The sequence below is a fragment of the Lagenorhynchus albirostris genome, chromosome 10 (assembly GCF_949774975.1).
Source record: "Lagenorhynchus albirostris chromosome 10, mLagAlb1.1, whole genome shotgun sequence".
NCBI classification, from domain to species: Eukaryota; Metazoa; Chordata; class Mammalia; order Artiodactyla; family Delphinidae; genus Lagenorhynchus; species Lagenorhynchus albirostris.
Genome location: NC_083104.1, coordinates 68761863 through 68778510, shown reverse-complemented (window position 1 = coordinate 68778510; position 16648 = coordinate 68761863). Strand labels below are relative to the sequence as shown.

Here is a 16648-nt window from a genome sequence, read left to right as displayed (position 1 = left end):
AGCTAAAAACATTATAAATATCTGGGTAGGCATTGGAGCAAAACTGAAAATGCAGATAAGCAAACCAGAAGTCTGCCAAGTCCACATTACAAGAGCCCAGGTCTGGTCGTAACTGAGATGAGGTGCGGCCCTGCCCCCAGGTCCCTGCACCTGACCCGCAGACACCTGCTCCCCTCCTGGGAGAGACAAGGCCCGGGTGAGCCAGGCCTGCAGCTGGTGTAGGTGTCAGGGTGGCACCACTGGACCCTCGCCAGTGCCCCGCTCATAAACTGGGCCCGCCCTCCGAGCCACACCTGGTCACCTGGGCTGCAGGGAGAGGGCGGGAGGAATACCGAGGATGCCTGCTCCCTGCCCGCACATCCTCCCTCCTGGATGGGGAGCTGGAAGGCTGAGCCCGGCACCCACACCCATCACCCCCACTTAGGCAGCGGTGAGGGGATGAATCACCTGTGGAGCTTGTTAGCCACTCGGCGCCCAGGTCCACTGCACAGAGTAGCTGCGAGCGAGGCCCAGGCATGGTATTTATTTAAACTCCCAGGTGGTTCCATTGGGCAGCTGGGAATGAGAGCGGCTACCTCAGGGACCGGGTGGTATCCAAGGTCTCTGAGCCTCAGTTTAGCATCTGGAAACGATTCCGATGCCCCTCCCCCGCCCCCACTTTAGGAAGGTTTGAGAAGCTGAGTCAGCGCGAGAGAGGGAGAGTGAGAGGAGTGAAGGTAATTGAGGGCTGTGATAATAGTCTTCAGTCCTCTAATTCGTCTTGGGGATAAGAGAGGTAACAGGTGCTCACCTTCTTGCCAAGGTACTTTGGGTCTGCCAACAGTCCCCGAAAGACGGTCAGAGGGAGGGCTGGCCAAATAGCTGGACGAGTGAGCTCTACCCCCAGCCCCCTGCCTGCCCATTCCCCCTCCTTACACTGCGGCAGGGAGCCCCAGTACATGGGATCTGGGGCCCTCCCCTGCCCCCTTTATCTGTTCATCAGTTCGTGGTGTTAAAGGTCAAAAACATTGTTCTGAACGAGCCCAAACTCTAAATATATTTGCTGAAAAGTTGCCTGCGTTAGGTTTACTCATCTCCACTTCGGTCTGTTCTGTTCAGAAGCGCCCCCAGCTCCCTTGGCCCCCTACCCTGAGGAGGTTCTTTGTTAGGTAACAGATGGACGTGCAGACAGATGTGGACACACAGGAAGGAAGAGCCCAGCCCAGAGCAGGGGGCGGATGGGCATTCGGCTGCCTTGTGAAGCTGGGGGCAGCTTGGCGGGGGCTTCAGGACTGGGGTTCAGAGAAGCCACCACGCCTGGCCTCGGCCTCACCTGGGGAACGCAGCGTGAGGACCAGCGTGTGGCCTTGCTCCCTCCGCAGCCGGCCTGCCTTGCTTGGCTGTGCGGGAAACCGGCCAGGGTGGCGGGGAGCCTCTGGCGGGCAGAGGTCCGGAGAGATGGGCCTTCTGACGGATGGGGTGGCACATCCTGGGTGTGCCTCTGCCAACTCAGGGGGAGCCTTAACACCCCCCCCCGCCCCCCAGGTCCCCGACTCGCTGTCCGGGGGCCCAGGGCACCTACCTGCTAGCCTCGGTGTCCCTGTTCTCACCCAGGCTTGTCCTGCAGGTGCAGAGAAGTAAACCCCTCGACCTTTGATTTACCTTTGGGGACAAGCGGTCTTCCCCCCGGGGTGTCGGGTCACCACTGGGTCTGGTTTCCTCATGACACTGGCTGCAGGTGCGTTCAGTCAGCGCTTCCAGTGTCCTAGGTGCTTTTCGTGTTTGGGGAAGGTGCTCTTTTGGCAGATGGAGGAACTAAGGCTGATAGGCCGTCATTTACCCAGAGGCTCGGTGCCAGCATTTGAGAGAGGACCGCCGCCCGCCCAGGTCACGCCCAGGGCAGCCCCACGTTTCCATGATCTTCTCCCAGGACAGGGCCAGGTCTGGTTCGAGAGAGAGGCCTGTCGCCCCCCTTTTATTCCTTTCCCTGTTCTCCACACGTCCACAGCCCCCTAGGAGAGTTTCCGGAGGGGGCAGGCCTCCCCTTCCTGCAGGAAGGACAGTCCCTCCAGTCACCCCAGGGACTCTCCCAGCCCCACTGCCACCCGCTCTGCCCTCTTGGACAAGGGGGCTTTTGTTTGCCTCCCTCACCTCACCCCTTCCCAGCCCCCGACCCCCAGGACCTTCAGCCCCCCTGCCCTCTGTTCTTGCAGCCTGCTGACCCCCCACCCTCCCCTCCCCCCCGACACGTTGGATGCCCTGCATTCACCCCCTGACCCCGCCAGCCACACTCTTACAGGGGTCTGACTGTGCTTCCCGCCCTCTTGCTGGATAAAGCCCTGCCCCTTGTTGCTGATGAATTTATTAAATCCACCTGCAGAATAATGCTAGGAAGGTGCTGAAGGAAGGACGTGAGAGGGTGAGTCAGTCGAGGTCAGAGAAGATATCCTCATTTATTCAAGTTTGTTTACTCACTTCTTTAACAAATGTTTGTTGAGCACCTACTATGTGCCAGGCAGTGTCCTCGGCTCTGGGGATACCGCAGATAAAAGTCCTGCCCTCATGGAGCTTACCTTCTGGGGGGTGGTCTCTGCATTCCCATGGATGTTTCCCTTGCATTTGCCTGGTTGTGTTCTAGAGACCCGGCTTCACTTCTGTAGCTGAGAAACCCACCCTGCACCCCCTGTCCCCTCTCCCCAGCTGTGGACAGCACAGGGGTTACGAGCCAGACTGCCTGGGTTCACGCTCCGGCTCCACCACTGCCTAGCAAGTTACTTAGTTAGCCTCTGTGCCTCATTTTCCTCAGCTGTAAATGGAGGTGAGAGTACCTACATGACAAGGTTATAAAGACTCAACAAGCCGAGTGATTTAAAGTGCTGTGATTGTGCCTGTCATAAAATAGTGCTCAGGTATCAGCTACTATTCAAATAGGAGCTCTCATCTATGAAAGGAGGAGGAATCCACCATGCCCTGCCCACCTCCCAAGGTGGCTGGGAGGGCCAGGTGAGAGGGACATTAAAGGTTCTTCCTACTCCGCCAGGCACCGTGCACACATGACCTTAGTCTCATTCCCCTTCCAGGCCGGAGGGACCAAGTGAGTGGAGGCGGAATGAATTAGGGATGGATACAGCCCAGGATGGTGAGGGGCGTCCGCTTGTACCTTGACGCAGCGCGGATCCAGTGCAGGCTGGCATCCAGGGCATCCTGGAGGCCGATCCCACATGGCAGGAAGGGGCCCCTGCGACCTGAGAGTGAGGTCTGCCGCGGGAGCTGGAGGCAGGCAGGGCGGCGGCCCTGTGGGTGCCCCTAGCTGCTGTCCGCAGGCAGGGCGGCGGCCCTGTGGGTACCCCTAGCTGCTGTCCGCTTGTTTTCCCCACTGGCCTGGACTTGTTTTCCCCACTGGCCTGATGAAGGCAAAGGCCCGACCTCAGCCCCGCTGCCCGTGTCTGCAGGTGGGCACCAGGTACGGGATGTGCCCTCCCTGCAACTCTGCAGAATGAATCTCCAGGATGGGGAGGCCTGGCACTGCCTCTGCACAGGAAACCCCGGACCCCTGGGGGATGAGGCGCCGTGGGGAACCCAGATTGCATGGACAGCGAGATTCTGGGAGGGTGGTGTCTGGGGCAGCACGTTGCCTGAGCCACAGGCAGGGGTGGGAATGTCTCCTCCCGGAGGGCTCAGGTCTGAGTGGATGGGCTGGTTTTAGGGCACTGTTCTTCCAGGTGGTGCGAAGGGGTGGAGGTATGCACTGGCCTCCTTCCTGTGGCCCGTGTGGGACAAGGGTGGGGTACCAGCGGCCAGGGCCCAGATGAGGCAGGCTGTACTCCTGGCTTCCTTGCTTTTAGCATCCCGACCTTAGGCTACTTTCTTAACTTCTCAGCCTTCAGTCCTCGTTTGCAAAATGGAGAAGATGATGGTGCCTTCCCAGCAGGATTCTTTCCTCCTTAAAGATGGGCTGGAGGCACCTAAAGTGCTCAGCGCATTCGGTGCACAGTCACCTCTCAGTAAATCACAGCCGCTTTATTACGAGGGTGACGGGCGGGGAGGAGAGCTCTATTCCATCCTCAAACCAGAGCCGGGCCTGGGCTGTGTGCGGCATCCCCCCTCCCATCACTCTCTAGGGATATGTGGAAAATGAAGATATTGTCTTGTGTGAATTTGGAAGCCAAGTTAAAGAATCCTGTGAGTGAACAGGGGCCGTCTCCTGAGAAAGCTGTTTCCCTAACCCCGGGGGACGGGATGCTGTGTCCAGTGGCTCCCCCTCACCCAGGGATGGCCTCAGTCCTGGGTCAAGCCCCTCTCTTCTGGGGGACCTCTCCACCGGCCAGTGGGACCCTGACCGTAACCAGTGAGGTGTTCCGACTGAAGCCACAGCAACACGGGGTGGGAGCAGGGAGCAGGCAGCCCAAGTTCACATCCGGACCTCTGCTCCCCAAGCCTAGCTTTCCTCCTCTGTCAAGTGATGCCTGGCAGAATCGCAGGAAGAGCCCGTCAGGGAACATATAGAAAAGCCCCAACAAGAGGCGTCTGACGCACAGCAGCACTGAAATCCTGCCTGTCTCCCCAGCATTGGGATGGAGCCAGGCTGATTCCCAGGCCAGCTGCTTGGGACCCGTGGGCAGAGAGAAGGCAACAACAGGGGTGCTGGGGGCATCCAGGGACAGGGAGAGCAGCGAAGGGAGAGAGGTGGGGAGCCGGGCTGACTTGCAAGAGACAGTCTAGAACCTGGGCCAGTTCTGCCAGTTCACCTCTCAGCCACAGTCGCCTGACCTGACCATTGGACGTAACTTCCGCCACTGGCCTGTTGTCAGGGTGAGTGGTGCTTCTGGCCCTGGGGGGCTTAGGGCCCTTCAGAATGTCACCTTTGTCTGCGCCCCCCCCCGGGTGACCATGGAGAGATAATGGAGGTCAGGGGGACAGCACATGGGGCTGTGGCTCCCTGATAACCCAGGGCAGAGGCTGGGTCTGAGGGCTGTGCCCCAAAGGACACACCACTGGTGGGGTGAAGAGCAGGAAGCCAGCTTTTCTACTGCAAAGCTCCCAACCATAATGCCCTCTTCAGTTACCCTGCTTTGCCAGCTCTTACGTTTGTTGTCTCCTTCGCCCTTACTAAGCGACCCCCAAGTCGCAGATCACCTTTGGCAATCCATCCAGTGTTATCTCAGTGGGGGCAGCGTGGATGTGGCGTGTGGGGCTGTCCTGTGGGTGGCAGGGCATCTCACCTCTCTGGTCCCTGCTCGCCTCATGTCAGGAGCACCCCCGGCATCCACTAGAGTAGATGTGTGGGAGGACAGGGATTTCGTCCCTTCACTGCTCTCCCCCTGGTGCCCAGACCGGTGCCCGGCACGTACAAGGCACATACTCAGGCAGCATTTCCAAATACTTCCAGAGGGTGCTACCACCCCAGTTGAGAACCCCTGTTCCAGTCACACCTTCACCATCACTGATGTGTGCTGGTCTCCCTGGGTCTAAACACTTTCCATGATCGGAAATGGATGACTGCCAAGGGCAGTGCATTCTGAGGTAGCTCGTTAGCCAAAACAGCCACCCCCGTTCCCTCTGGCACCTTGGCCCACTGGTTAACATATCATGGCGTCCGACACCCAAGAATGGAACAGAGTGACCCCCCCATGTGGCCTCACCTGCAGAGGACAGTGGGCTCCCAGCCCTGAAGAGATAAGGTATTGACACTGCCTGAGATTGTATTTGCTTTTCTTTTGGCAGCCATACCAGTGTTGGTTGGTTTGTGGTCAGCTGAAACCCAAGGACTTTCCCTTTCAACCCTGTATGGGTCAGTGCCTTCTAACCCAAAGTGTAAGACATGAAAAATTTAAAAGACAGCCGTATCTTGTTAGTTTGGGCCCATTTGTCCAGTCCAGATGATTTTGAGTCCCAAACTGCCATTGCAGTGTGTTAGCTATCTTCCCATCCCAGCCTTGTCCCAGTTTTGCATCCTTTGCAGATTAAACTGGTCAGCCATCTTTGTCCTTACTGTGTTGTAGATTAAAAGACTGAAGAGGCCTGGCCTTTGGCTTATTGGAGACCTCAGGCCAGGCAGATAATGATCAGTACTTCTTGGGGTCGTTTATCTGCCTTTACGTGGACCCGGATTAACCCCGGTTCCTCCCTACATTTCTCTGTCTTGTCCACGTGAATATCTTTAAGCCCATCTGTTCAGTTGCCTTGTTGCTATCCAGACTGACTGCATTCCACTGAACTTCAAGGCTTTGCAGCCTCTCTGGGGTGGGAGATGCACTTAGCTGAGCATGACTTGCTCTGGTGAACCTGTGCTAGTAGCTTCCAGTGCCCACCACTTCCTCTGTGAATATGCCAAACGTTCCGCTGTCTCCCAAGAAGAGTCAGCAAGAGTTCAGGTTTGAGTTTCTAGAATCCACCCTTTTCGTTCGTATGAGAAGGTGGGGGTAGGGTGGCGGGGGGCAACTTGCCTTCTGACATCTTTCCTGTTCCTCCGGGATTCCATGGGGATGACCAGGGGTGGTGCCCCAGGCCCATGATTTCCTGGTCAGTTGTCATCCGTCTTGGGCTGTGCTTCCTGACAATGCTGCACTCACCCCCCCATGCACCCCCCCCATGCACCCCCCCCCGAAGATGGATATCTGAGATAACAAAGGCTGCGGCCAAAGGGAGCTGAGTAGTTCTGCTTTCCCTGCCATCTGTTTAACATTAACATCCAGGGCCCTGGGACTTTTCATTCTCCTGTTTCGAACGTGGATTTCATGGTTTAGAAAACCTTTTGGGTGGACCTCCAACAGGATAGACCTGTTGGCCTCTTCGTATCTGAACGTCCTGGTGCTTTTGCGTGGAAGTGGCCTGGCTGGCTTGGTGGCCGCTCTTTGAGGGCAGGTGAAGGCAGCCGTCCCCACTTCCCACTTTGCAGAGAGATGCTCAGGAAATAGCAGGGGGAGGCAGGGCGGTGAGCCCTGTGGTTTGACGGCCTGTCAGATGAGCACGTCATCATGGAAAATTCCTTACAAAGTCTGCAGATCCGTTTACACAGGCCTGCTGCTGCAAACTGCACATTCCTTCAGGACAACCCACCCTTCCCTCTTTTCTCACCAAACTTCAGTCGTGCTGCAGGGAGAGCTCCGGTTTTTCCGTCTCCCTCCTGCTTCCATCCTTCACTCCTCTGTCTTTTCTCGGTCCTAGGCTTGATTTTTAGAGGCAATTTGGCGAGTTTCTGGTTTCTTAGCTAGTCCATCCTGGGGCTCTCCTAGGGGGCAGGGGCAGGACCCCAAATTGAGAGTGGATCCTGGCCCCTCCTCGGGAGCCGCCTTCTGAGGTCCGGGTCCTGCCAGTGGTGGGTGTGGGTGAAGGGAGGTAGCGCAGGAGGATGGGGTACAGGCAGGGCCTGGGCGGTGAGCAGGTTTGGCAGCTGCCTGTGTTCCTGGAACAGGTAAGGAAGGCCTCTCTGGGGGCCTCCCAGTGCACTTCCCCAGGTGACCTCTCACCTGCTGCCACCCATAGTTGCCGGGAGCTCCGTGGGGACTCATAGCATGAATTTGTCACCCTGAAAAGTACACACCACCTTCTGATGACGTGTCCTGGCCCAAACCTTGAAGTTGCTCAGCCCAGGGCAGAGAGAAAGAGATCCGGAGAAGGGAGGGAAGGGGGAGCTTGTAGGGGGGAGAGGACAGAGTCCCAGGCATGGGAGAAAGGAGGCCAGCTGATATATGTCCGCCCTCGGAGGACAGACCCAAGAGCTTACCGAGCTGACCTTAGCAGGTGTCCTGACAGTGGGGGTGAAAGGCATGTTGGCTGTGGGGGGCGGTCCCTCCCAGGCCAACCCTGCAGTAGAATGCTTTTCCGGAGGTCCTCCTGTTTGTCTGCATCACATCTGCCTTCTTTCAGAGGCAGAAGAGTCTGCTGTGGTTCTCAGACTGTGGTCCCGGGATCACAACATCAGCATCACCTGGAACCTTGTTAGACATGCACATTCTCTGACTCCCTCCCAGACCTACTGAATCAACCTCTGGAGGTGGGGCCCAGCAGGCTGTACTTAAGAAGTCCTCCAGGTGATTCTAGTAAGTTTGAGAAGCACTGGCTCAGTGAGAGAAGGCACTTTGGAGCCGGATTGCCAGGGTTCATATTCTTACCAGCTGTGTGACCTTGGGCAAATCACTTAACCTCTCTGATCCTCTATAAAATGTTTCACCACCCCTAAATTGGAGACAGTAACTGTCACTTTGTTATTGTGATGATTAAATAAGAATGCTTATGAGGAAGTTTATAAAGTGCTGACCTCTTCTCTGACCTTCATTGTGTCTCTCTTTTTAGATAGTATCTGATGCTGCAGGACAGGGTGTGGCCATCACAGGGAACCAGACCTTCAACAACTGGAACTGGCCCAACGCAATGATTTTTGCAGCCACGGTCATTACCACCATCGGTAAGTCTTCTGGGACCTTCAGGATACCTACTTCCACGTCCGAGCTCCCCAGGATCTTGTAAGAGTCCAGCTCTGGTCACATGGCCTTGTCAAGGTTAAGATCAGGCCAGCTGCACTCTGTCCTTCTGACACGTCCCTGGAGATTTAGTAAGTCCTTGGTGACTGGCCATGCTTAGGAGACTGTTTTCTGTAAGTCCTGACCTGGGCTTTGGAGTAGAAACAACACAGCTTGACAGCCAGAGTTCGAGCAGGTTGCTCACTGCACAAATGCACCCCGTGCTTATTCACCAGTCTGGGTGTCTGTTCTGGTCATCTATGACTGCATTACCAACCACCGCAGAAGTTAGTGGCTTAAAACACAATTTATTATTATTGTCGGCCATTCTGTGAGTTGATGGGGTTTGGCTGGTTGGTTCTTGCTTGAGGTCTCTGATGCCGTGGTAGTTGGAGTGGCTGGGGCCGTGGTCATCCACAAAAGCCCAGTTGGCTGGAAGTCCAAGATGGCTTCTTCTATCGCATGTTTGGTAGTTGATGCCGGCTGTTGCTGGGGAGCTTAGCTGGGGATGATTGGGCATCTCACAGTATGGCAGCTGGGTTTCAAGAGGGAGACTCCCCAAAGTGAGCATTTCAGGAGATCAAGGGGAGAAGCAACAAGGCTTCTGATAAGGACTTAACTGACTCAGGGTCCCTTCTGCCACATGCCATGAACAGGTCACTAAAGCCCAGATTCAGAGGGAGGGGAATCAGAGGCCAGCTGGATGTGAGCATAAGAAGGGACGGAATTAAGAATCGCCGTCTTTGGAGACCGTCTACCACAGTGCTTCTGGGGTGTCTACGCAGAGAAACTACTAACTTGTGCCTTGTAGCTTGCGCAAGGGTGCCACACGGACTTGTGGAGGACTTGCTGATGGTGGAGGCTTAGTCCGCCTTCAGAGAGCTCCCAGTCTGACGGAGGAGACATAGCCCACACCGTCATAATTGCTATAAATGATCCTGATCATAGCATGGTCAAGGGAAATTTCATCTCTGAAGCACTGATATTAATCAGTGTCAAGTGACCTTAGGGAATGGGCTTTCCCCGGGCTGGCTGTGTGGCGGGGGCGGCGGAGGCAGGTGCCACTCCGAGTCTGGGTCCATCACCCCCGCCGTGGCTCTGTCGGCCTCACCCTCTTCTTTTTCCTCAGGCTATGGCAACGTGGCCCCCAAGACCCCCGCCGGGCGCCTCTTCTGTGTCTTCTATGGTCTCTTTGGGGTGCCGCTCTGTCTGACATGGATCAGTGCCCTGGGCAAGTTCTTCGGGGGACGTGCCAAGAGGCTGGGCCAGTTCCTCACCAAGAGAGGCGTGAGCCTGGTATGTCCCCACCCCTAGGTCCTGGGCAGAGATGGGGGGGACCCTGGCAGGTGATGGGGGGGGTGGGAAGGATCTAAGAATTGGACAGAAGTGTCAGGACAGGTGGCAAGGGAGCAGTTTCTGAGCCCGCTGCCCTCCTGGGGGAGGCTGGGAGCATCACCACCAGCCCCCGCCCCTGGGCAGTGAGCCTCCCGGGCCTGGTGCCCAACTGGCCTCACCTCTGGCTGCCTCCTCGGCCCTCTGGGTGCTCTGCTGGGCTCCCCCCGGTCTCCACCGCCCTCTGACTTGGTCTCCCTACCCGTCCCCCTCAGCGCAAGGCGCAGATCACGTGCACGGCCATCTTCATCCTGTGGGGCGTGCTGGTCCACCTGGTGATCCCACCCTTCGTGTTCATGGTGACAGAGGAGTGGGACTACATCGAGGGCCTCTACTACTCCTTCATCACCATCTCCACCATCGGTTTCGGCGACTTCGTGGCCGGTGAGTCCTGCCCCTTGCCTCTGCCTCCCCACCCTGTCTTTCTCTGCTTCTCCTCCAATTTCAATTCAGTTGACCTTTACTGGGGGCCCTGGTAGGCGTCCAGTGTCCTGGGCCTCCACCCAGTGGGATCCTGCCAGTTGCAAGAGGAAACCAAGGCACAGAGTAATTGCAGACGTTTTCTATTTCTCTTTCTTGGAACGTGGCTTTTCCCTCCTTCTTCTCTGTTCGTGTTTGGCGTCTGGTCTCTTCCTCTCTTCTCCCCCGTCTCCTGAGCTTAGGTGCTTAGGTGCACTGGGGGCTGGAGGTAGAGCCTTCTGCCTGCAGGGTCCACGTCACAGCTGCCTCCTCCCATCCTTCCCAGGCGCTGAGGGGGCTGTGCTGGATGCTTGGCTCAGAGACCAGAAACTTTGCTCTTGCCACTGGCAGCTTAAAGACCAGAGAGGCCTTCCCCCAAGCTGCCCTGCTCCCTCGGCCCGGACCCTCCCTCCCTCCCACTCCTCCCCTACTTAATCCACACGGGCGGGCGATAAGATTCTTTGGCCCCTTTGTCTGTCGGCTCCAGCCACTCATGTCCTTGTGCCTGTGGCCTGCACAGCATCTTGGTTCTTAATCTTCCTGACACCCCGTTTGGCTGCACGGGCCCAGTGGCTGCTCCCTCAGTGCCTGCTGCCCTGCCCAGCTGACCTTCACCTCTGTTCCAGGACCTCCGATCTCTCCCCTCCCCCTTCCTAGGGCCAGGGACAGGTCACTACCCTCCTGCCCCATTGTAAGGGGAGACTCGGAATGCTGGGAGGGGGCGGCTGAGTGGGTGGGAGAAGCAGGAAAGAGAGGCCTGAACACGCCACTGACCCTGGCAGATCTGAGCTTGCTGTCTTGAGAGAGAAATTTAGACGGAGGCACGACCCTGCCATTGTCTAGCTGTTGGGGCCCAGAGCAGGCTAAGGAGGACCCTTCGTATCAGGGAAGCACAGAAGGGTGTTTAATCATACTTTCTCAGCTCCAGCAAGACACCAAATCACTGCCTCAGTTTCCCCATCTGTAAAATTGGTTTAAAAAAAAGAAGTAACGGTGCATATCTCACAGGGTTCTGGACAATCAAATGAGTTGCTATTCATGAGTGCAGTGGGTAGGGCCCGGCTATATTAGTGTGCCCCGGTTGTCATCATAACCTGCTTATGACCGGAGTCCTGAGCAAGATGGACAGCACCTCCTGGCTGCAAGGGAGACAGCCCTGCCTTCAGACTCCCTCCAGTCTGATGAGGGGGTTATAGCCCTTGCTCTAAGGGAGCCCCACTCCGGAAGTGGCCCCCTTCCTCCAGTTCCTTTTCCAAGTTTCTCCCCAGTCTCAGGGCAGGAAGGGGGACACAGGATACGTAATAATATGGATCAACATGCCTGGAGGTGTAAAGTGAAATCTCCGTGATCCTGGAGGGTAGGGGAGTGACCAGAGCTGTGCAGGGTGACCTGGGAGGGCTCCCTGGAGCAGGTGTCTGGAGCCTGGCCATGGAAGTGGGGGTGTGGAGAGGGCAGAGCCCTCCAGGCCATAGGAGGAACCAGTAGGACGAGGGTAGATACAGGAAGTCAGGAGGCAGGCCAGACGTCACCAGAAGGAGAATCAAGGCCGTCCGGGATATTTCCTGCTAGGACCCGTGCTCTTGGACATCCCAGGCCCAACTGTCAGCCTCACTTATATTAAATTAGTGAGTCCATCCCCAGCAGGAGGATGCCAGCTGCCCTGTCACTTAATTTCTATCCAGGTTTTAACTGAACTGTAACACGTACACCCAAAAAGTACGCAAAGCAGCCAAGTGTCAGTGTCGGTGAATCTGAAAGGCCGACGTTCATGGCTTAGCTCCTGACCCGAGTGCTGGCTCCATCCCCAGCCTCCCCAGAGCCCCTCCCCCTTGAAGCTCCCCCACCCCAGGGAGACACTCTCCTGACCTTCGGTAGTTGAGGAAGCTCAGGCAGGGGTCTGGGACAGGCACACGAGTGACCAAGCCAGGGTTCTCGGGACGATGGGGTGTCCGGCTTCTAGCACAGGCCTCCTTTCTTTCCTGGTGCGTCCGCGTCGGTGTTCTGTGTTCTTGCGGTGTCCACTTTCAGGTGACACGGCTTTTGGGCTTTGTGTGTTTCCGGGTCCCCGCTGGCCCTTTCCTGACCCTCTGGGCTTCCTGACCCGTCCTCAGGTGTGAACCCCAGCGCCAACTACCACGCCCTGTACCGCTACTTCGTGGAGCTCTGGATCTACCTGGGGCTGGCCTGGCTCTCCCTCTTTGTCAACTGGAAGGTGAGCATGTTTGTGGAGGTGCACAAGGCCATTAAGAAGCGGCGGCGGCGCCGGAAGGAGTCCTTCGAGAGCTCCCCACACTCCAGGAAGGCCCTGCAGGTGGCAGGGGGTGTGGCGTCCAAGGACGTCAACATCTTCAGTTTTCTGTCGAAAAAGGAGGAGACTTACAATGATCTCATCAAGCAGATCGGGAAGAAGGCAATGAAGACGGGCGGGGGTGGGGAGCGGGTCCCAGGGCCGGGCCTGGGGCCCCAGGGGGGTGGGCTGACAGCCCTGCCCACCTCCCTGACCCCCTTGGTGGTCTACTCCAAGAACCGTGTGCCCAGCCTGGAAGAGGTGTCCCAGACGCTGAGGAGCAAAGGCCACGTGTCTCGGCCACCAGGCGAGGAGGCCGGGGCGGGGCCCCCTGAGGAGGGCTCCCCGACCTCTGAGGTGCTCATTAACCAGCTGGACCGCATTAGCGAGGAGGGCGAGCCGTGGGACGCCCAGGACTACCACCCGCTCATCTTCCAGAACGTCAGCATCACCTTTGTGAACGAGGAGGCCGGCCTCTCGGACGAGGACACCTCCAAGTCCTCACTGGAGGACAACCTGGCTGGGGAGGAGAGGCCCCAGGAGGGGGCCACGGCCGAGGTGCCCCTGAACCTGGGCGAGTTCCCCTCGTCGGATGAGTCCACCTTCACCAGCACTGAGTCAGAGCTCTCCGTGCCTTACGAACAGCTTATGAACGAGTACAACAAGGCAAACTGCCCCAAAGGCACGTGAGGTGGGGCCGGCTCCCCACCCCACCTTCCATGGCTTCTCTTCTCCTCAACCTGGGGTGTCCTGCTATGGCTGGGACCCTGGCCCCTGGTGGGGTGTGGCCCTGGAACTGGGAGTAGGGGGCCAGGGGCCTTCCTCACCTTCATCCCCTGCAGCTAGATGCTACCGGTCAGACACGGTGCACCCAGGACAGGGCCTCTGTTCCTCAGCGGAACGGGCGCCCTGGCAGCGGGAGGCGTCTGTCCTGAGCATGGTTGGGGGATCTGGGGGTTCACGGACACGTGGGCTGGCAGGACTGATCCCGGGGAGGCCTGCACCTGCGTGGGTCTTTGCCCAGTCATTCGGTTAAGACTGTCTCACGGTTCTCTTAGGTTGGGGGCCTTGGCCGTTTGAGTTCACCAGTATTAACAGGTTGCTGTGCGCCCAGCACTGAGCCAGGCATTTCAGAGAGAGGGTGAGGGTGGTGTAAGACCCTGGTGGGGTTGGGGGCTGGGCACTTCAGCACCTCAGCAGTAGTGGGGCCCCGCCTGGGGCACGTGTTTAACCGTCCCCCAGTCCCACCTCATCCGCCTGGCTGTCGCCCATACTGCAGACCTCAGTAGGGAGGAGGCCATCTGGGGAAGGGGAGCTAACAGGCAGGTGCTGAAACACTCCCGTTACGGGGGACTCAGAGTAGGTCCCAAGTGTGGCCCAGCATCTCAGCCCTTGTGTGGACTTACTGGGATGGAGTGCAGCCCAGAGTCCGGTTCCCTGTCCCAGACACCCTTTGGCCAAGCAATGGCAGGCGTGGGCTTCTGCCTCCCAGGAAGTGGTGGCAGAAAGAGAGGCTGGGGCTCCTGGAGCTGGCAGCGGGGGAGCTGCAGGAGTGGGCTCAGCTCCGGCTGAACCTGCCTCCACCCTTCCGTCCCGTGACCTCACCGCTCCCCAGATCACCCTTGGCTCACAAGTGGGGAATGTCCAAATATGTGAATCAGCCTCCTCCCTCCAGCTGCTGTTTGGTGTGTGTGTGTCTCTGTCCGTCTGTCTGTGTAAGAAAGAAAGGATTTGCCATGGGAGGAGCAAAAGATAACGTGAAACTGCAGACGGACTGTTTCTGGTGAGGGGCTGGCAGAGTTCTTGGGTTCTTCGTGAGGTGCACCCTCGGGCCAGCCCACTCTGCCCTGCATGTTGTGTTTTGTTAGTTTTTAAATGAATTGCTGTTTTTTTTTTTATCTCGTTGGCTTCAGAGCCAGAGGGGAGAAAAGGTGCAAGAGTGGGGTCCCAAGGATCGGGATGTCCAATGTTCACCCTCCTATCCCCCAACCCGGTTGGGCCTTTCTCGGTGACCTCAGCTAAGGTCATGGTGTCAGAGTTGGGGAGGGGCATTGGTCGCAGGCGACCGGATGCTGGGCAGGAGGTGCCACCCAGACACCCTCTCTGCCTCTCAACCCCCTCCCCAATGCTGCAGGACCAAAGAGGGCCAGAACCCCACCCATCCCCACTTAGCCTGTAACCCAGGGGTATGATGGCCCAGCATCAGGGTGGGAAGGAGCAGCCTTCTGTTTTTCTGTGAAATGTTTTAATGAGCTCGTCTTAGTTTTCCTGACCCCACTTGGCTGGGGTGTTGCTGGCTGTCCTGGAATCACACACACTGTATGTACATACTGGCAATGATGTCAAATGTAATTTATTTTAACATTTTTACAATAAAACATGAGATGGACAAGCCAGTCTGATGCGTGCTATTGCGGGGTGGGGGGAGAGGGGCTGGGGGCGAGATGGGGGGCAGTCTGGGAGGACTGAGGACAGCCTGAGAGTCAAGGGGAGAACTGGGGTGGTCTGGAAGGGACAAGAAAATGAAAGAGGTGGGGAGGCGGAGAAGGGGCAGGCTACGTAAGATGTGGTCAGGGCGGGCTTCTTGGAGGAGGTGACAGTTAACAGGTTGGAATGAGGACGGGGAGAGGAGTGGGGGGACCGTGGCTAGCAGCTCATGTCGCCAGTCTGCCAGACCCCGTTCTACACACTTTATGCTCAATAGTATGTGAATGGACTCATTTGATCTTGCAATAGCCCTGTGAGGTGGGTATTACATCCCCATTTTATAGGCGAGGAAACGGGCACAGAAAGGTGACTTAGGCAAGATCTCCATAGATGGTGAGCCTGGGTTCAAACCCATGCAGCCCCCATGACCAGCTAACAATCACCTGCTCTGTTGTGGCACGTCTGGCGTCCCCTGAAAGGGCCTCTGTGTTCAGGAAGGTGGGCCAGGGAAGGACCCCGGAGATCAGGCCTTCTGAGCTCAAGGGGTGGGCACTGTGGGCTGGAAAGGACGTGAAAGGAGTGGACAGGCTCAGCTGGGCCCATATGCATCCATTTAACAGGAAGATTTGTCAGACTTTGTGGTCTCAACGGTTTAGAAATTGGCCTCTTCCACGGCAGTGTCAGGGTCCCCTTCCCACACCACACAGGACATTGGTTAAAATCTTCAGTCTGCTGGGAAAAGTTTACAGTTCTGTGATTTCAGGAATGAAGCACATTTTTCATGAGGGTGTGGCTGCGTTTATAAAGGATCATATGTGTTTAAAATATCAACGGGTTCTGTAATGACTTGATACCATCCATCCCTTTGCCAAAACATCTTTCCACTTTCCTCTCTCTCTCTCTCTCTCTCTCTCTCTCTCTCACACCCACCCACACCCACACCCACACACACACACACAGGTTCAAACTTATCTGGTTTTGCTTTAGCCCCTTCCAGCCACAAGGTAACAATTCTATTTACTACCGTGGCACTTGGCCTTCTCACAAAGCCCTCTGACAGGCGGCTCGGAGCGCCCCCCGGGGCACAGGGCTTTTGGCCCCCTCTGCTGTGAAGGAGATGAAAGCTCAGAGAGTACAATTTGACCAGGCACAGCTTCGCAGAGCTGCTCATAGATGATAGAAGCAGGGAAGGCTGGGGTTAAGGTGTGGTTTTGGTCCACTGCGGCTAAGGTAAGTGGTGAGCTTTCTGAGTGGAAGGCCTGGAAACAAGGTGGGACAGCAGCTGGAGCAGAGGGTGGAGCCCAGGAGGGATTCCTGAGGGATCAAGAGCAGAGGAGGGGTACCGTGTGTGGAGGGGCGTGAACCCTCCTGTCACTGTCACTGTGCCCATGAGCTGTTGGGGGATGGCAGGTGGAGGAAGTGATTTAGAAGTCGAGGGAGAGGACCCTGGCAGGGAAATCCCACTGTTGACACCAGATTCATAACCTGGTCAGAACTACGGGGGTGTATTGTTGAACCCCCAGAGTTTCATGAGTTCTGAGGCAGACACGCCTACTCCCAGCAGCCCTCCAGGCCTGGGCCCTCCCCTGCCCCCTCCTGGAAGCCTTCCCGCCCTGGTGGTGAGTTGGCACCCTGCTCTCCA

General features: G+C 57.1%; 1 protein-coding gene across 5 annotated transcripts in view; it reads left to right on the top strand.

The window, feature by feature from the left end:
* Nucleotides 1-14963, top strand: part of KCNK5 (potassium two pore domain channel subfamily K member 5) — a 36443-nt gene extending 21480 nt beyond the window's left edge. For 2 of the 5 annotated variants that reach the window (XM_060162783.1, XM_060162782.1), the window contains 5 exons: nt 7849-8021; nt 8275-8386; nt 9571-9737; nt 10049-10217; nt 12404-14963. In XM_060162783.1, coding sequence (XP_060018766.1) covers nt 8353-8386; nt 9571-9737; nt 10049-10217; nt 12404-13269 — 1236 coding nt within the window. In that variant the 5' untranslated portion in view covers nt 7849-8021; nt 8275-8352 and the 3' untranslated portion in view covers nt 13270-14963. The remainder of the gene's footprint in view (nt 1-7848; nt 8022-8274; nt 8387-9570; nt 9738-10048; nt 10218-12403) is intronic. The other 3 variants (XM_060162781.1, XM_060162785.1, XM_060162784.1) reach the window with 2 other exon arrangements.
* The last annotated feature ends 1685 nt before the right edge of the window (nt 14964-16648 follow it).